Raw genomic sequence first — 20,505 nt, 5'->3', positions numbered from 1 at the left:
CACGGTTCCGCACCTTTCCTCGTCTCCGAATGTGGAATGGCTTAAATGTTGCCTGAGTGGTGCTCGCATCTGGGCTCTGACAGCAAAGCACCCCCACCCGCGTTCCCCTCCCCAGATCCTGGGTTCACGTCTCTCCACCCTTCTCCCCTCCCCGGCAGCGATGACCTGGGATTCCGACTCATCTCCGAGCAAGTCAGCCACCACCCGCCCGTGAGCGCGTTCCACGCCGAAGGCCTGAACAACGATTTTGTTTTCCACGGCTCCATTTACCCCAAACTCAAGTTCTGGGGCAAGAGCGTGGAAGCGGAGCCCAAGGGGACCATCACGCTGGAGCTTCTTGAGTAAGTCGGCCGCCGTCAAGCCCGCGCCCCAGACGTTCTCTCCTGCCCGAGGAGAAACTGAGCCGCCCGGATGCTTCTTAGGGAAGAAGGCTTCGTTGGTACTAAACCCTCCAGGCTCATAAATGGGCTGCGTAAATTCACGAGTAACGGGAGATGGCAGGGCTCTGACAGCCCAGAGTCCCCGCCCCATCCTCTCAAGCGTCCCGATCGGGCCGTCGGAGACGAGATTCTTAAGCTTAGCCGGTTCGACGGCCTTTCCCCGTGGTCTTTAGTCGACCCCTTCCACCGGGTGGGTGACAGAAGCGATTAGCGTCCAAGGCCACACTTCTCCTGTGCTTTCCCTTTGGCCAGGGGGGTTGGCCAGCGAATGCTGTCGATGAGCCGAGTCAGCCCATCGGTTGTCCCAGTAAGGGCCCAAAATCAGCCTCTGGTTCTCCCAGGACCCAGGCAGAATTTTCCCTCCTCTCCCGCCTCCTCCCAAAAAGCACAGGTCATTGTCATCGAAGGCCCCCAGCCATCCCAGGGTGGCTTCGTTTCATTTTTCCAAAGTCCCAGAGCTGCACGGGGGAAAGGAGGTTGGAGGGTTATTCACGCTGAGGTTCTCTCAGTCAGAGCCTGACTCCTTTTTTTTCCTGCATTTGTAGACACAACGAAGCCTACACGTGGACGAACCCTACGTGCTGTGTGCACAATATCATCGTGGGGAAACTCTGGATCGAACAGTACGGCAACGTAGAAATCACAAATCACAAGTAAGGTCGAGCTCTTTGAACGTGCAGACATTTCCTGAGGCCACTGAGGCCGTTCTCTGTCAAATCACCGGTGACCTGGTGGCCAGATCGAACGGACTCTACTCTATCCTAATCCTCCTCCATCCTTCGGCTGCCTTTTTTTAAAAATCGGGATTTAAACGCTTACTGTTTGTCGGGCTGGGGTGGATACAAGGTTGAATGCAGTGCGTGTCCCACGTGGGGCTCGCAGGCTTGATTCTCATTTTACAGGTGAGGGAACTGAGGTCCAGAGAATTGAAGTGACTTGTCCAAGGTCACACAGCAGACAAGTGGCAGAGCCTGGGCTAGAACCCAGGACCTTCTGACTCCCAGTCCCGTGTTCTAGCCAGTAGGCCACGCTTCTTCCCTGTGGATCAATCTCTTCTCCTGGAAACCCTGTCGTTTCATTGAAAGCCTTTTCTCTTCTCCATCTCCGGCCGCTCCCTCTGTCCCTTTCACCAGCTCTTCCTCTGCCTCCCATCCCCTAACTGTGGGGGTCCCTCAAAGCTCAGTTCTGGATCCCCTTCTCTTCTCAACTTTCACTACCATCTCTGTCAATCACTGGTATTTATTGAGCGCTTACTGTGTGCCGAGCCCCGCACTAAGCACTCGGGAGAGAGCCTGATACGACGCAGTTGGTAGCCCCCTTCCCTTACTGTGTGCAGAGCACTGTACTAAGCGCTTGGGAAGTCCAAGTTGGCAACACATAGAGACGGTCCCTACCCAACAACGGGCTCACAGTCTCGAAGCGGTGTCACTGATGACAGCTTTGTCTGTCAAGCCCGCAACCTAGACAGAGAAGCAGCATGGCTCAGTGGATAGGGAGCTGACAGTTTAGGGGGGACCTTTCAGTCTAGTCACTGTTGACTCCCACCCTGACCACTCTCATTCATTCATTCATTCATTCAATCGTATTTATAGAGCGCTTACTGTGTGCAGAGCACTGTACTAAGCGCTTGGGAAGTACAAGTCGGCTACATATAGAGACGGTCCCTACCCAACAGCGGGCTCACAGTCTAGAAGGGGGAGACAGACAACAAAACAAAACATCCCTGCAGTTGCACATAATAATAATAATAATGACATTTATTAAGCGCTTACTACGTGCAAAGCACTGTTCTAAGCCCTGGGAGGTTACAAGATGATCAGGTTGTCCCACGTGGGGCTCACAGTCTTAATCCCCATTTTACAGATGAGGTAGCTGAGGCCCGGAGAAGTGAAGTGACTTGCCCGAAGTCACACAGCTGACAATTGACAGAGCTGAGATTCGAACCCGTGACCTCTGACTCCAAAGCCCGGGCTCTTTCCACTGAGCCACATCTCCTCCCACCTCCGGCAACATCAACACGTGACTGTGATTCATTCATTCATTCATTCATTTGTATTTATTGAGCGTTTACTGTGTGCAGAGCGCTGTACTAAGCGCTTGGGAAGTACAAGTCGGCAACATATAGAGATGGTCCGTGACTGTCAATCATTCAACTGTATTTATTGAGCGCTTACTCTGTGCAGAGCGCTGTACTAAGTGCTTGGGAAGTACAAGTCGGCAACATCTAGAGACGGTCCCTACCCAACAACGGGCTCACAGTCTAGAAGGGGGAGACAGACAACAAAACAAAATATGTAGACAGGTGTCAAAATCATCAGAACAAATAGAATTATAGCTCCATTCACATCATGAACAAAATAAACAGAATATTAAATATGTACAAGTAAAGTAAATAGAGTAATAAATCTGTACAGATATATACAAGTGCTGTGGGGAGGGGAAGGAGGTAGAATGGTGGGGGGGATGGGGAGGAGGAGAGGAGAAAGGGGGGCTCAGTCTGGGACTGTCCTCAAGATCAACATATCCAAAATTGCTCTCCTCATCTGCCTTCGCCAAACCTTGCCTCCTCCTAACCTTCTCATCACCGATTCATTCATTCAGTCGTTTTTATTGAGCGCTTACTATGTGCAGAGCACTGTACTAAGCGCTTGGGAAGTACAAGCTGGCAACATATAGAGACGGTCCCTACCCACCAGCGGGCTCACAGTCTCAAAGGGGTGTCAGTGATGACAGGGCCCATGACTCGGGAGTCAGAAGGACCTGGGTTCTAATCCCGGCTCCGCCACTTGTCTGCTGTGACCCCTTGGGCAAGTCATTTCCCTGCTCCGGGCCCCAGTTACCTCATCTGTAAAATGGGGATTAAGACGGTGAGCCCCGTGCGGGACGGGCTGTGTCCAACCCGATTTGCTTTTATCTCCCCCAGCGCTTAGAACAGCGCCTGGCACATAGTAAGCGCTTAATAAATACCGCAGTTATCATTATTGTTATTATTATTGACAGTATCCCTGTCTCCTCCCTTCCTTTAAAGTTCCACAGTCAGTCTGTCCCCTCAGTTCTCCCTCTACCGCGTTTCCTGAACTCACCCCTCCCGCCCCATAAGAGCTTCCACAGGGCAGATCCAATTGCTCGTCGTATTCCGCCTTGACTACTGCGGCGGCCTGCTCACTGTCATTCATTCATTCACTCAGTCGTATTTATTGAGCACTTACTGCGTGCAGAGCACTGGACTGAGCGCTTGGGAAGGACAAGTCGGCAACATATAGAGACGGTCCCTACCCGACAGCGGGCTCACACGGTCTAGAAGGCTGTCCTCCCTGCCTCCTGTCTCTCTCGTCCCTACTTTATTGCTTGGATCGCTTTTCTGCAATCAATCAATCATTCGTATTTATTGAGTGCTTACTGTGTGCAGAGCACTGTACTAAGCGCTTGGGAAGTCCAAGTTGGCAACATATAGAGACAGTCCCTACCCAACAGTGGGCTCACAGTCTAAAAGGGGGAGACAGAGAACAAAACCAAACATACAAAATAAAATAGAGTAGATACGTACAAGTAAAATAAATAGAGTAATAAATATGTACAAGCATATATACATGTGAACCATCATCCTGCGCACATCTACCACTCCTCAAAACCCTCCAGAGGCTGCCCGGCCATCTCTACGTCAGCAGAAACTCCTGACCATCAGCTTCAGTGTCCTTGGTATCCCCTTATGTATCCTTTCTCTTCTCCCGCTCTGCCTCAGCTCTCAGGCCAAGCCACTCCGTGGCTTCACCCTCACACGCTCCAACTCCCTTCCCTTCGGATCGGGCAGGCCACACCACCCTCCCCGTCGTCAAAGCCTTTCTGAAATCGTGCCTCCGTGAGGCCTTCTCGAAGCCGCGTGGAATAGTGGATAGAGCCCGGGAGTCAGGAAATCAGAGGTTCTAATCCGGGCTCCGCCACTTGTCTGCTGTGGGGCCTTAGGCAAGTTGCTTCACCTCTCTGGGCTTCAGCTATCCTTAAAACGGGGATCGAGACTGTGACAGTTTCCACCCTAGCACTTAGCACAGGCCTGGCACGTAGTAAGCGCTTAACAAATACCACCATTATTATTATTATCTCCCCACCCCATTTCCTCCCCTTAATGCCACTTGGGCAGTTCTCCATCACCTAGGCACTTGGCTACTGACACCCCCGGCCTGCTTCACAGCATTTACGTCAGTATCTTTATACTCCGGCTCCTTCTTGCCTCTCATTTATTGTAATGTCTGTCTTCCCACCTAGGTTGTAAAATCGTTGAGGTCAGGGATCGTGACTGTTAATTTAATTGTACTTAGGACGTTCTAGACTGTGAGCCCGCTGTTTGGTAGGGACCGTCTCTATATGGTGCCAACTTGTACTTCCCAAGCACTTAGTACAGTGCTCTGCACATAGTAAGCACTCATTAAATACGATTGATGATGATGATGATTAAATACGATTGAATGAATGCTAGGTGCTCAATAAGTACTATTGATTTGATGGGTTTTTTTTCACACTATTTATTACTCTATTTATTTTACTTGTACATATCTATTCTATTTATTTTATTTTGTTAATATGTTTGGTTTTGTTCTCTGTCTCCCCCTTTTAGACTGTGAGCCCACTGTTGGGTAGGGACTGTCTCTATATGTTGCCAATTTGTACTTCCCAAGCTCTTAGTACAGTGCTCTGCACATAGTAAGCGCTCAATAAATACGATTGATGATGATGATGATGATGATTAAATATGATTGAATGAATGCTAGGTGCTTAATAAGTACTATTGATTTGATGGGTTTTTTTTTTTCACACCCCCTCCCCACCCCAGTTTTTCTATCCAGGTCATGGACCTTTAGTTCTAAAGACTCTTCATGAATTAGAGTAGCCGGGTTAGACACCCCCACACACACACACACCCAGGAAGAAGCTCAGGTACTGCAGAGAAGCAGCTCGAGAGGCAGTGTGGCCTAATGGAAAGAGCACAGGCCTGGGAGTTGGAGAACCTGGGCTCTGATCCTGGCTCCGGCAGTTACCTGCTTGGGTAACCTTGGCCAAGTCCCTTCACTTCTCTGGGCTTCAGTTTCAGCATCTGTAAAATGGGGATTCAGAACCCATTCTCCCTCCGACTGAGACCGCGCACCCCGGGAGGGACAGGGGCCGTCCAACCGGCTTAACTCGATTCTCCCTAAGTGCTCAGAACGCTCCTTGACACATAGTAAGCCCGTAACGCGGCCAAAACCGATCAATCCATCGCAACATCCTAAGCGTTAAGTCCACTGAAACCCAACCCCCATCTAATTTCCACCCTCCCCATCTGGGCCTTCCGCACCTTATCCAGATAAGCGCGGTGAATAGCAGCTTTATCTAGTCCACGAGGTTAGGGGAATGTGGAAAGATCATCCGAGCCTTGAGATTTTTTCATTTACAGGACCGGAGAGAAATGCGTGTTGAACTTTAAGCCCTGTGGCCTGTTTGGAAAGGAGTTGCACAAAGTTGAAGGCTACATTCAAGATAAAAGGTAAAGTTCCTCCGTGAGATGCAGACCGAGCGGGCTTCTAGACACCCCGAAGAGCACTAGTACCGACGCATTTGCTTTTTTGTTGTGGTAGACAGAAAATTCCAGTCAGTCAATCCATGGTATTTGTTGAGTGCTTCTTGTGTGCAGAGGACTGTACTAAGTGCTTGGGGGAGGACAGTGCAATAGATTTGGCGGATATGGTCCCTGCCCACAAGAAGCTTGCAGTCCCCAGGGGGAGACGTAATCAGGTAAATAGGAGATGGATATGTCCCTGAGCGCCGTGGGGCTGAGAGGGGGATAAATATCAAATGCTTAAGGGGTTCTGTTCCAGGTGCATAGGTGATGCGGAGGGGAAGCCAAATAGGGGAAATGAGGGTGTAGTCAGGGAAGGCCTCTTGGAGGAGATGCAATTTTCCTGTATGTCTCATGGGATTGAAGCTCCACAGTGACCTCTTTCTGTAAAACATGTGCCTTTTTAAAATTTAAAAACTTTAATGTAGTATCTTTCTGTTAATTCAAAAAAATTTAGTGAATGTTTTCAATCAATTGATCATATTGAGCGCTTACTGTGTGCACTATACTATAGTACTATACTATATATATATATAGTATAGTACTATAGTGCAGAGCACTATACTAAGCGCTTGGTAGAGTAAAAACATAATGATGGAGTTGGCAGACACGTTTCTTGCCCATTATGAGCTTACAGTCTTGAAGGAGAGAGAGGCATTTTATATAAATAAATTAAGGAATGGGAGATTGTTGCCAAATTGTACTTCCCAAGCACTTAGTACAGTGCTCTGCACACAGTAAGCGCTCAATAAATATGATTGATTGAATGAATGAATGAATAAAAGAGGTTGGGGGCAGCAGGTGGCGGGGCTCCCAACAACAGAGCTTTCGAAAAAACCTTCCCAGAGGCTGGAGGCAGATCTCTGAGGGCTCCCCCGATTTCACGAGCCGAGAATTCGGTCTTCCAGATCCTACAGTTCGCCTGGGGAAAATCCTCATGGCTTCGCGTGGTTTAGCGGATAGAGCACGGACCTGCGGGTCAGAAGGACCTGGGTTCTAATCCTGGCTCCGCCACGTGTCTGCTGTGTGACCTTGGGGAAGTCACTTCACTTCTCTGGGCTGTAGTTACCTCATCTGGAAAATGGGGACTAAGACTGTGAGCCCGACAGAGGGACTGGGCCCAACCCGATTATCTTGTTATCAACCCTAGCGCTTAGATCAGGGCTTCATTCATTCATTCAATTCATTCAATCGTATTTATGGAGCGCTTACTGTGTGCAGAGCACTGTACTAAGCGCTTGGGAAGTGCAAATCGGCCACATATAGAGACGGTCCCTACCCAATAACAAGCTCACAGTCTAGAAGGGGGAGACAGAAAGCAAAACATGTAGACAGGTGTCAATACCATCAGAACAAATAGAATTACAGTTAAGCCACATAGCAGCATAGCTCAGTGGAAAGAGCCCAGGCTTTGGAGTCAGAGGTCATGGGTTCAAATCCCGGGTCTGCCACTTGTCAGCTGTGTGACTTTGGGCAAGTCACTTCACTTCTCTGGGCCTCAGTTGCCTCATCTGTAAAATGTGGATTAAAACAGTGAGCCCCCATGGGACAACCTGATCACCTTGTAACCTCCCCAGCGCTTAGAACAGTGCTTTGCACATAGTAAGCGCTTAAATTCCATCATTATTATTATTATAGTTAAGCGTTTAACAAGTACCATAATTCATTCATTCAATCATATTTATTGAGCACTTACTGTGTGCAGAGCACTGTACTAAGCGCTTGGGAAGTACAAATTGGCCACATATAGAGACGGTCCTGACCCAACAGCGGGCTCACAGTCTAGAAGGGGGACACAGACAACAAAACATATTAACAAAATAAAATAAATAGAATAAATAAGTACAAATAAAACAGAGTAATAAATACATACAAACATATATACATATATACAGGTGCTGTGGGGAGGGGAAGGAGGTAAGACGGCGGGGATGGGGAGGGGGAGAGGAAGGAGGGGGCTCAGTCTGGGAGTGCCATAATTATTATCGGGGCAGAGGATCTCTTTAACAGTTCGCCAAACGGCCTTCTCTCGGCAGCAAAAAGAAACTGCGTGTGCTGTACGGGAAGTGGACCGAGTGCCTGTACAGCGTGGACCCCGCCACCTACGACGCTTACAAAAAAAATGACAAGAAAAACACCGAAGAGAAGAAAACCAGCAAACAGGTGACTTTGCGAGCCGTTTAGGAAAGGGAGTCGTGGGCTGCTCCCCGGGTGGTTCACGATGCTTTCAGAGCAGCGGGGCAGAATTTCGCAGCCGCTGCGCTTCTGCATCTTCCTTCCTTGGGAAAAAGCTTCCTTCTCAACCAGCGAATTTTGGCGGCAGTTGGCTGGGCGGGTTTGGAGCTGGGTGGTAGTAGTAGTAATGGTGTTTGTTAGGTGCTTACTAACTATGGTACTAAGCGCTGGGAGAAAATACACCGGTGGGAATTCAAAAACAGTCTCCTGCCCCTCGTGGGGCTCAAAGTCTCATGAGCTAGTTCAGAACAGACAGCAATAGGCAGAGAGGTTTTCCAAAGTTGCTTCGAAGCTTCAGGGTCTGAGAAGACGGTGGATGGGGGGCAGGCTTTTGGCAACCTTTAGGGCATGTCGTGTGCCCAGGTTTCTTGGAGCAGAGGCCCCGTGTGCCGACGGAGGCCCCGACACCCAGCCTCACGCTTTAGGGTGATAGTTTGAAAGTTGGAGGGGGGAAATTAAAAAAACCATACCTTCCAATGTGGTCCTTTAAACTGTAATGGTTTGTGCAGCGTCTTTTCACGATTGTTCATCGTATTGCCTACCTTTATGCTAAACGTCTCAAACGACAACATTTTCCGTGAAAATGAAGTAATTACTTATCGCAGTGGTGGTAGAGGTAAAGGCGTCATTGCTTCTTAAACAGGCTGATTATCGTCCATTACCACTCTTTCTACAGCTGAGGCACTTGCTCTCCTGCTTCTCTCTTGTTCCCTCTCCATTTCCCTCCACCCCTCTCCCTTCCCCCATCCCCTTTATTTTGCCCCCCATTCTCCCTCTGACTTTCCCTCCTGTTTCCCCATTTTCTCCTCCCCTTCTCTCCCCGCCTCACTCCCTTTTGTCTCTCCCCTCTGTCCAGCCGTCTCAGTAGTGTCACTTGGTGGTGTCACTCTTCCCTCCGTTGCCTGCTCGGGTAGCCCCGACGGCGGTCCGGTGTTGTGGCTTCCCCCCCGGGCTGGCTGGTGCCTTCCCGGACCTCCTCGGCATCTCTGTGTCTCCCCCGCAGTCAGCCCCCCAGCACCCATGCCGACCTCCCTGTCTTGGGTCGGGGGACTCCCTCTTTCTCTCTCCCGTCCTGCTACTTCCGTGGCATCCTCCGGTCGCCAACCCCAGGCCAGCTCCTCTTCCCCCGGGCCACAAAACCGTCATTTTACCGAAACTCTGCCCACCCGTGGACGAGCTCCCGGCGGGGTCTCGCACCTGGGCCGAAAGGGCCCGTTCTCTCCTCCTTCCGTTGGCCGATCGATCGCCTTATCGATCCGCGGTGTCGGTGGCTGCCGGAAAAGTCGAACAGGGAGGCCAGGGTGAGGCTTGCCGCGGGGCCCCCCGGGACGGGCGGGCGGGTGCCGGGGTCCCCTCTGAGCCCAGACCTCGAGCCAGGCGGGAACCCGGCGCCGGCCGCTCAGGGAACGGCCTCGGAAGCCGAGAGGCGCCGTCAGCGGGGCTCCTTTGTCTGCTTCCGGCAGGTGGGCGGCTCGGAGGAGCCGGACGAAATGCCCCTGCCGGACTCGGAGGGCGTCCAGGTGATCCCGGGCAGCGTCCTGCTCTGGAGGATCTCACCCAGGCCTCCCAACTCGGCCCAGGTGAGTCCGCGGCCGCGGTGAGAGACCGCGGCACGCGGCTGCGGCCCGGCACCGGCGTCGGAGGCGGGGGGCTGGAGGGGCACAGACAGACATGTCTAGTCTGTGAGCCCACTGTTGGGTAGGGACCATCTCTATATGTTGCCAACTTGTACTTCCCAAGCGCTTAGTACAGTGCTCCGCACACAGTAAGCGCTCAATAAATACGATTGAATGAATGACATGCAGGCAGGCATGTTGGGACACGTCCAACTTCGGGCTCCAGCGGGACATCCAGGTAGAGACATTCCGGATGCCTGGATTGCAGAGGAGGAGGAAAGAGGAACATTGGGAAGTCATCCCCATGGAAGTGGTAGTGGAGCCCTGAGTGTGGACCGTTTTTGGGGGGGTGGAAGTGGTAGTCGAGCCCTGAGTGTGGACTTTTTTTGGGTGGGGTGGCGGGGGAGGGAGGGTTCCTCCCTGCCCCAGGCTGGGGACATTCACTGGACAGCCCTGCATCGGGTGTCCTGCTCCATCCTTCTAGCTGCTTAGAGGAGGATGGGGTGGAGGGGGGTTGCCATGGAGACAGACACACACCCCTCCCACCCTCAAACCCTTCCCCCCCCCAGGCCAGTGGTTCAAGGTGGTGGGAGCTCATCCGGTCCAACCCCTTGGATAATAATAATATTATGCGCTTACTATGTGCAAGGCACTGTTCTGAGCGCTGGGGAGGTTACAAGGTGATCAGGTTGTCCCATGTGGGGCTCACAGTCTTAATCCCCATTTTCCAGATGAAGGAACTGAGGCCCAGAGAAGTGAAGTGACTTGCCCAAAGTCCCACAGCTGACAGATGGCCGAGCTGGGATTTGAACCCATGACCTCCGACTCCAAAGCCCGGGCTCTTTCCACTGAGCCACGCTGCTTCTCTGGAAGTCTCTTTTAGACTGTGAGCCCAGTGTTGGGTAGGGACTGTCTCTATATGTTGCCAATTTGTACTTCCCAAGCGCTTAGTACAGTGCTCTGCACATAGTAAGCGCTCAATAAATACGATTGATGATGATACCGCCTCTGGGAGAACTCTCCAGGAGGACAGAGACATTTAGACCTCTGACCTCAAGGGCTCTGCCCGCCGGGTCAGTCAGTCTGTCAGGCGTATTTATCTAGCACTTTCTGCATGCAGAGCACTGTGCAGAACACTCGGGCGAGGATGCTAGAACATAACAGCTTCCCTGCCCACGACGAGCTTGCAGTCTAAGGGGCCCTCTCCAGCGTAGGACTTGCACTCAGCGAGCGGTTCTCGGTAGCGGGCAGGCACCCGCCCGCTCAGCCTCCTTCCTCCTTTCAGATGTACAACTTCACGAGCTTCGCCATGGTCCTGAACGAAGTGGATAAAGAAATGGAGAGCGTGATTCCCAAAACCGACTGCAGGCTGCGACCCGACATCCGCGCCATGGAGAACGGAGAGATCGGTACCAGGGCCCGCTTCTTTTTTTGGTTTTTTACAGTATTTATTAAGTGTGTGGCCTTGGGCACTTCACTTCTCTGGGCCTCAGTCACCTCATCTGTAAAGTGGGGATGAAGACTGTGAGCCCCCCGTGGGACAACCTGATCACCTTGTAACCTCCCCAGCGCTTAGAACAGTGTTTTGCACATAGTAAGCGCTTAATAAATGCCATCATTATTATTATTATAAGTGCCTACTATGTGCCGGGCACTGTACTAAGCGCCGGGGTAGGTACAAGCGAATCAGGGGGGACACAGTCCCTGTCCCCCATGGAGATGGCAGTCTTCATCCCCATTTTACAGGTGAGGTCACTGAGGCTCAGGGAAGTGAAGTGACTTGCCCTAGGTCGCACAGCAGACAAGTGACGGAGCCGGGATTGGAACCCAGGTCCTTCTGACTCTCAGGGCCGAGCTCGATCCATGAGGCCATGCTACTGCTTTGCAGCTGGGGCAGGGAAGCTCAAAGAGGATCACTCCCTCTCTTAAAAATCATAATAATAATGATGGCATTTATTAAGCGCTTACTCTGTGCAAAGCACCGTTCTAAGCGCCGGGGAGGTTACAAGGTGCTCAGGTTGTCCGAGGGGGGCTCACAGTCTTCATCCCCATTTTCCAGATAAGGGAACTGAGGCCCAGAGAAGTGAAGTGACTTGCCCAAAGTCACACAGCTGACAATTGGCAGAGCCGGGATTTGAACCCATGACCTCTGACTCCAAAGCCCGGGCTCTTGCCACTGAGCCACGCTGCTCCTCCGGGGTTGGCAAGCTCGAGTCTCGCCGCGCCCCGGGGGTGTATTATCGTTTGGCCGTCCGTCCGTCAGGGCCATGTGAGGGAGGGGTCGGTGCTGCCGACCCCCCAGCGAGGAGTTGGGTCCCCTCGCCAGGCGGCAGACCCCACCCCACCCACTCCGGTCCAGCCCTTGGGGGCGGGTCAGGAAAACACAGAGCCCTGGGGACGATCCGGGATGCTTCCAAGCCGAAGGCGGGGAGAGAGGGAGGTCCGGGGGAAAGGCGGGAGAGAATTGGGACCGGCAGCTGAAAACAGTCTCTCCTTCAGACCAAGCCAGCGAAGAAAAGAAGCGCCTGGAAGAGAAACAGCGAGCGGCCCGCAAAAACAGATCCAAGAGCGAGGAGGACTGGAAAACGAGGTGAGGGGCTGGGACCGTGGCGGTGGGATGTGATTTTTGTCTCTCTCTCCCCCTTCCTCTGCCACGCTCCTCCGAGCCTGCCCTCGTCCCTCCTTCTCCTCCCACTGGCCACCCCTGACGGGGCCTGTCTCCAATCCCTCACCCCTCTGCCCCCCCGGAGGCTTCCTCTCCCTAACTTGAGGTTAGAGCAGGCCCCGAGAAGTCATCAGAAGCTCCCTGGGCTTGCAGGAGTCTGGAAGGGCCGACAAGTGGGCGGATTTGGGCCCGGGAGAGGAGGCTGGGGTTGGTTAAAGGGGGAAGGAGGGGGAGAAGGCCCTCCGGCTGGCTGACAGCCGGCCTCTCATGTAGACTAGGTCGCGAATTTGAGGGAGAACAGTATTGGAGGTGGCGGGGTGCCAGGTTTGATCCAGATTGGAGGGGGTGACACCCCCAGTGCTGGAGAATGGCCTTCTGCTCGGACCCAAGGCACCCGTGAATCCTTCCACCGTTGTTGCTCGCTCACACTCCGGTGTTCTGCTTACTAAGCCGCAGAGAGTGCCTTGGGTGCATCTTGATATTGCAGTTTGCATTTGTGTTTCCAATAGAGTTTGTGGGAAAATGTCCTTTTCCAATCATGTTTGGGACCCTTCAACTCCCGCCTCTCCATCCCACCCCATCTGCGGCTCTGCGGTTTTTTGGCGGGGTGGTTTATGGTATCTGTTAAGCGCTTACTATGTGCCAGGCACAGTACGGAGCACTGAGGTAGCTACAAGCTAATCAGGCTGGACACAGTCCCCTTCCCACATTTTCCCGATGAGGTAACTGAGACCCAGAGAAGGGAAGTGACTTGCCCGGGGTCACACAGCAGACCAGTGGCGATTCCCTGGCCCGTGCTCCATCCATGCCGCTTCTCAAGGGGCCAGGGTCTCTCCAAATGCCCCTTGTCCCCTGGCACCTGTAAAATGGGAATGAAGATTGTGAGCCCCACCTGGGACAACCTGATTACCTTGTATCTACCCCAGCGCTTAGAACAGTGCTTGGCACATAGTAAGCACTTAACAAATACCAACATTATTATTATTATTATTATTCTGAGAAGGCTAGAAATGTTTTGAGCTCCGGCCCGTGGGCTAGGAAGCCAGTGACGTTTGTGGCCCTGCAGCTCCCCACGACCCCCAACCTTCCTCTCTTCCCGCTCGCCGTCCAGCCGGCCTCACTGCCTCTTTCAGTGCCTCTGCCCGCCCACATTTACTTCCCGGCAGTGAGAGGAAGAGGAGGGGATGTTTAGTCCAGGGGTGAGCGGGGTGGGAGTCTTCAGCTCGGGAAGCCCAGTGTGCCTGTGAGGGAAGACTTCCCCTCTTTCATTCATTCATTCAGTCGTATTTATTGAGCGCTTACCGTGTGCAGAGCACTGTACATATAGAGACGGTCCCTACCCACCACCTCTTGTCCTTCAATCAATCAATCAATCAGTCGTATTTATTGAGCGCTTACTGTGTGCAGAGCACTGTACTAAGCGCTTGGGAAGTACAAGTCTGCAACATATAGAGACAGTCCCTACACAACAGTGGGCTCACAGTCTAAAAGGTGGGCTCACAGTCTAAGACAGAGCGAAGGAAGGAAGGGACAGAGGAAGGAAGGAGCAGCAGGAAGGAAGGAACGGTTGGCCATCTCCTGGGCTTCCTCCAAGGATTGGGGTTCGGGGGGATGGTGGACGGGGCCCCCAAAGGGCTCAGGGTCTCCTCAGGCGTGGCCCTGCCCACAGGGAGCTTCGGGAGAGCAGAGAGCCTAGGACCCACTGGACATTTACAGTCTTGGCGAGCACAGCCATGGTGGAGGCGGGGGGTTTTCCTGAGCTGGTACCCTGGCCGGTGGTGGACGGGGCTCAGCCCTAAAACCCCTCCTGCAGCTCAGGGCCACTCCAGGATTGACGTTCTCCTCTCGAGTCCAGAGCCCGCGCTGGATTTCTTCCTTTCGTTTTGCGTGGGCATCTTTCCGATGTGAGCCGGGAGCAGACCCCCCTCGCCGCAGCCCCTGGGGCAGGACCCCCAGACCTAGGGACCCCAGTCCCCAAGCCTCTTCGCCGGTTGGGCGGGCCCAAACTCCTGCGTCTTAATAGAATCGGCCGTTCAGATCCCCCTTCGGAGAGGGTGGGCGGGGCCTCCTCGGGGACTTCATTCACTCATTCGTATTTATTGAGCGCTTACTGGGTGCAGAGCACTGTACTAAGCGCTTGGGAAGTCCAAGTTGGCAACATCTAGAGACGGTCCCTACCCACCAGTGGGCTCCCAGTCTAGAAGGGGGAGGTCGCTGTCCACCTAAGGGGGTCTGGACTCAAAAAGGAGCGAGAACCCTGCCCCCTCCAGCCCCCCAACCCCCGGGGCCAACGCTTCCGTGAACCGTCTCACCGCAATGTGATTTTTCTCTTTTTCCTCTCCCCGGGAAACGGAAGAAATCCGGCGCAGGGACCCAGGTTTGACCATTTACACTTTTTGCCTCTCTCGCTTCCGCCTCGCCTGCTGCGCTGAGCGTGAACCGAGCAGCGTGTCCGTTGCTGGCGCTTCTGAGAGCCGGGGGAGAACGTGGGTGGGACCCCCGGGAGAGGGCAGGGACCACCCCGGGGACCTCAGCCCCTGTTTCTAGCAAGTCATTCCACTCCATACTTCAAAAAGGAAATGGTTTTTGTCTTCTTATTAGCTGGTGACTAATGATAATGGTAACTGGGGCAGCTTTGAGGCGCTCACTCTGTGCCGGGAGCCATCCTGAGCGCTAGGGTAGATAGGAGATACCCCCACCATCACTCCGGGCCGCTTGAAGGCTTGCCCGGGGAAGTCAAAGGCCCATCCTGAAAACTGGGGAGACCGTCTCGACTTCTCGCCTTTGGCTTCTGTTTCCTTTGAAACGCGAGAGATGTCTTGAGCGGCCCCCCAGCCCCTGAGGTCACCAGTTCCGTTTTATTGTCCTCAAAAGGTCACCAGTTCCATTTTATTGTCCTCAAAATGATCCCCACCACAATGAAATCCACATTTGACTGCTCCGTCCCCCCGGGGTGAAGGGCTCCCTTGCGTGTCCAACCTGCAGAAGGGGCCCTGACGGGACGTGACCGGAGCCGTCCGAACCCAGTGCTTTATTTTTATGAACGGTGAGGGGGAGGAGGAAAACGAGAGTAGAAGCCGTTTAATAGTTGAAGTAGCAGCAGCGGATTTGAGTGGCCACCTGGTACAGTACGCTGTACTAAGCATTCACAGTCCTTCTAGACTGTGAGCCCACTGTTGGGTAGGGACCGTCTCTATAGGTTGCCAACTTGGACTTCCCAAGCGCTTAGTACAGTGCTGTGCACACAGTAAGCGCTCAATGAATACGATTGATTGATTGATTAGTACAGTGCTCTGCACACAGTAAGCGCTCAATAAATACGATTGATTGATTTGGAAAGTACAGAAGAACAAATCGACCCACTTCCTGCCCACAAGGAATCTAGGGTCTTAGATAATATGTATATTAGTTCAGTCCATCATATTTATTGAGCGCTCACTGAGTGCAAAGCACTGCACTAAGCGCTCGGGAAAGTACAGTGCAAACGAAGCAGGCATATATACGGGTGCACTAAGGGGAGTGAGAGGTATTTCTGAAGTGGTAGAGTTGGCTAGAGGAATGACATGGCTCAGGTGCCGGGAGATGAATCAGGGGAGGCTTCCTGGAGGAGATGGATTTTAGGAGGATTTGAAGATGGGGAGAGCTGTGGTCCGGCTGATGCCGCCAGGGAGAAAGGTCAGAGCTCCTCATCTCCCCCCCCAAACCCTGCCCTCCGCCCGACTTTCCCGTCACTGTAGACAACACCTCTACCCTCCCTGATTCACTAGCCCATAACCTTGGCATTGTCCTCGGTTCACCTCTCTCGTTCATCGTGAATATTCCGATTGTTACGAAATCCTGTCCTTGTTTATTTTTTTTTTCCTAATGGTATTTGTTTAGCACTTACTCTATGCCAGGCACTGTACTAAGCCCTGGGGTAGATAGGTTCGGGAGCACAGTCCATGACCCATGTGGGTTTCAGATGATCCCCGTTTGACAGAGGAACAGGGAATTTGTGGCTGTGCCCAAAATCACACAGCAGGCGAGTGGCAGAGCCAGGATTAGAACCCAGATAATAATAATAATAATAATAATAATGGCATTTCTTAAGTGCTTACTATGTGCAGAGCAGTGTTCTAAGCGCTGAGGGGGATACAGGGTGATCAAGTTGTCGCACGTGGGGCTCCCAATCCTCCGACTCCCAGCCCTGTGGTGTTCCCAGTAGGCCCCGCTGCTTCTCGTGCTGCTTGTTCTTTCTTGACGGCACCACTAGAATCCACCCCTTCCTCTCCATCCAAACTGCTACCACGTTCACCAAAGCACTTACCCTCTCCTTTCACTCCTGGATCATCATCAGTCGTATTTATTGAGCGCTTACTGTGTGCAGAGCACTGTACTAAGCGCTTGGGAAGTACAAGTTGGTAACAAGTTGGATGACCGCACCTGCCTCCTGACTCTGACCTCCCTGTCTCGGGCATCTCCCCTCTCCAGTCCATATGTCACTCCCGTTTTTTAGTCAAAAAACATATATGTATATATGTTTGTACATATTTATTACTCTATTTATTTTACTTGTACATATCTATTCTATGTATTTTATTTTGTTAGTATGTTTGGTTTTGTTCTCCGTCTCCCCCTTTTAGACTTTGAGCCCACTGTTGGGTAGGGACTGTCTCTATATGTTGCCAACTTGTACTTCCCAAGCGCTTAGTACAGTGCTCTGCACACAGTAAGCGCTCAATAAGTACAATTGATGATGATGAAAAAACGGTTCAGTCCCCACGTCCAAGCCTTCCAGTGTTTCCACCCTTTCTTCCCACATCAAATTTGCCACTGACTTTAAGCCCTCGATGGGCTCTCCCTTTCCTCCCTTTCCTTTCCACGCTGCTTCTCAGCGTGGCTCAGTGGAAAGAACCCGGGCTTTGGAGTCAGAGGTCAGGGGTTCAAATCCCGGCTCCGCCAATTGTCAGCTGGGTGACTTTGGGCAGGTCACTTCACTTCTCTGGGCCTCAGTTCCCTCATCTGTAAAATAGGGATTAAGACTGTGAGCCCCACGGGGGACAACCTGATCACCCTGCAGCGCTTAGAACAGTGCTTTGCACAGAGTAAGCGCTTAACAAATACCATCATTATTATTATTACCGAACCTGGCTCATCTCGTACTACAACTCAGCCCGCAGACTTTGCTCCTCTATCACCAGCCTACAGAGATCCAGCCTGTAGAATAATGTTTGGCACAGGGTAAGCGCTTAGCAAATACCGTCATTATCTCTGGACCTCGGTCTTTCTGGTGGGATTCTGCAGGGGGAAGGGAAGGTTGCCTTGCGTCTTTAGGGCCCCTGGGACACGCTCGTCTACGAGCTGTGGAATCCGCCTTCTATGCCCGGGTCTGTTCATCATTCAGCTCTCGGGGACCCTCCCCAACGGGCCGTGAGTTAGCCCCGGGCCAGAGCATCACCCCGAGCGAGGATAGGGCAAAGCAGCGGCTCGTCAGCGAGGGGAGGGGTCCACAGGAGGCTCAGAGAGAGGCTCGCGTAGGGAGGAAGAGGGAGATAATAATAATAATGATGATAGCATTTATTCATTCATTCATTCAATCGTATTGAGCGCTTACTGTGTGCAGAGCACCGTACTAAGCGCTTGGGAAGTACAAGTTTATTAAGCGCTTCCTATGTGCAACGCACTGTTCTAAGCACTTGGAGAGGTTACAAGGTGATCAGGTTGTCCCACGGGGGGCTCACAGTTTTAATCCCCTTTTTCCAGATGAGGTAACTGAGGCCCAGAGAAGTGAAGTGACGTGCCCCAAATCACCCAGCCGGCAACTGGCGGAGCCGGGATTTGAACCCGTGACCCCTGACTCCAAAGCCCGGGCTCTTTCCGCTGAGCCACGCTGAGGGCTTGGTGAGCCAGGAGAGGCGAGGCCCTGGTGCCAGGCGAGAGACGGGTCGCGCTGATGCCTGCTGTCGCTGCTCGGCCCGGCTGCCGAGCAGGAATCCGCCTTCTAGTCCGCCCCAGTGACCCATTCCCGTGGCCAACGCGGTCGCTAAAATGAGGCACTAATGCTCGTGTGAGTCAATCGGCGAGTCCGGGGTATCCGTTGCATTTACTGTGGGCGCGGGACCCTACGAAGCCGCTGGGAAAGAGAGCTGGTAGATGCGATCCCTGCCTTTATAAGGTGGCAGAGGCGGACACGAAAGTAAATTGGAGCTGAGAGAAAGAGCAGAGGTTATCGAGAGTCTTAAAGGGGTCAAGGGGTAGAGAGCCAAGTGCGGAGGGCAGATTGGGTGGGGAAAGGAGGGGTTAGTCGTGGAGAGCTTCTTGGAGTGGTGGTTTTTAGGAGGGTCGTGAAGATGCGGAAAGCGGTGGCCCGGGAGATGTGAAGAGGGACTTGCAGATCAGAGGGAAGATTTGAGCCAGGACCGGACCGGCAGAGAGAGACGAGCTCGAGACCCAGCGGGTGGGTGTCCTCCCTAGATGATGGGACTGTTTGGTTGTTGGCCGGTCGGCTTGTCGCACGTCGGATCCGTGCGGGTCCTCCTGTGCTGGGTGTCTTTCTTCTCGTAGCCGGCACGTGTGTGGCCGGTGGCGGCGGAGACCGTCCCCTTTGCCGCCCTGTCCGTCAGCCGGCGAGGCAAGGGCCTGCCAATAGCCGCTCTGCTTGGCTCACGGTGGTGTGGACGCTCAGGGCGAGGAGCCCAGATGTAGCCATCTGTCTGTCTGGCGTCTCCTCTCCCCTTTTTTCCAGTCCCTTCAGGTGAGGGAAATAGGGACCGTCTCTATACGTTGCCGGCTTGTACTTCCCAAGCGCTTAGTACAGTGCTCTGCACGCAGTAAGCGCTCAATGAATACGAGGTGGGAATACAGCTGAGGTGGGAGTTTGGATGACTGAAAAAAATCCCTTTTTAGAAGGCGGACGGTGGGTGGGGAAGGGAGGGAGCCCTCGAGGGGCTCCCTGATTTTTCAGTTTGCTGCTGCCATATTTGCTGGGGAGGATGAATTTGGGAAAAACGGGTGTCTGGTGTCTCCTCCCCTCTCCTCTTTTTTCCAGTCCCTTCAGGTGAGGGAAATAGGGACCGTCTCTATACGTTGCTGGCTTGTACTTCCCAAGCGCTTAGTACAGTGTTCTGCACACAGTAAGAGCTCAATAAATACGACTGAATGAATGAGGGCCCGCCTAGAGACGATGCGCTGTGAAGGCCCAAACCTGTTTGGCGGGGGTGCGCTGGTCTCCAGAGGCAGCCCTGCATGTCTCAGTTCTGATAGATGCCCCCCAACCTCTGTCACCGGCCCAAGGTCCCTCAATCCCTCCGTTTGAGGCGGGAGATTCGGGCAGCCCGTCCTCTTCCTATCCCTGCAATCGCCGAACCCTGTTACGGATAGGGAAGCAGAGCGGCTAGAGCACGGCCCTGGGCGTCAGAAGGACCTGGGTTCTAATTCTGGCTCCATCACTTGTCTGCTGTGTGACCTTGGGCAAGCCGCGCCGCTTCTCTGGGCCTCCGTTCCCTCATCTATAAAATGGGGGTGAAGACTGTGACCCCACGTGGGACGGGAACTGTGTCCGACCTGATTAGTTTATATTCATTCATTCAGTCGTATTTATTGAGCGCTTACTGTGTACTGAATGCTTGGGAAGTACAGTTGGCTACATATAGAGACGCCTACCCAACAGCAGGCTCACATCTACCTCAGCGCTTAGGGCAATGCATGGCACATCCTGAGTGCTTAAAGAGCGCCAGCTGGACTCGTCGGGCTCCAGCTGTAGCAGGTGAGCATCGAGTGATGCCGGGGAGGGCAGGATGACTTAAGCAAGGCCTCAGAAAGCGCTGGCTCCTCGGCCGTGTTGTTGGTTCTGCCCCCCGGCCTCTTCTGCTCGTGATTTGTGGGGGGCAAGGGCAGAAAGGACCAAGCGCGGCTAACCGTGGGGCCTTTCTCCTTCCATCCCCCCCAGACTAGGTGGGGGTGCCAGGGAGAAGTGCTTGC

The 20,505-nt window shown here is 53.0% G+C and overlaps 1 protein-coding gene across 3 annotated transcripts in view; it reads left to right on the top strand.

Annotated features, from left to right (window-relative positions):
• OSBPL1A (oxysterol binding protein like 1A) overlaps positions 1-20,505 on the top strand; it is a 176,240-nt gene that overhangs the window by 154,126 nt on the left and 1,609 nt on the right. For 2 of the 3 annotated variants that reach the window (XM_038766494.1, XM_038766496.1), the window contains 8 exons: positions 159-341; positions 986-1,093; positions 5,869-5,958; positions 8,067-8,193; positions 9,729-9,845; positions 11,167-11,290; positions 12,381-12,471; positions 14,903-14,923. In XM_038766494.1, coding sequence (XP_038622422.1) covers positions 159-341; positions 986-1,093; positions 5,869-5,958; positions 8,067-8,193; positions 9,729-9,845; positions 11,167-11,290; positions 12,381-12,471; positions 14,903-14,923 — 861 coding nt within the window. The remainder of the gene's footprint in view (positions 1-158; positions 342-985; positions 1,094-5,868; positions 5,959-8,066; positions 8,194-9,728; positions 9,846-11,166; positions 11,291-12,380; positions 12,472-14,902; positions 14,924-20,505) is intronic. The other variant, XM_038766495.1, reaches the window with a different exon arrangement.

Source organism: Tachyglossus aculeatus, chromosome 25 (assembly GCF_015852505.1).
Source record: "Tachyglossus aculeatus isolate mTacAcu1 chromosome 25, mTacAcu1.pri, whole genome shotgun sequence".
NCBI lineage: Eukaryota > Metazoa > Chordata > Mammalia > Monotremata > Tachyglossidae > Tachyglossus > Tachyglossus aculeatus.
This window is presented reverse-complemented; position numbering and strand designations above follow the sequence as displayed.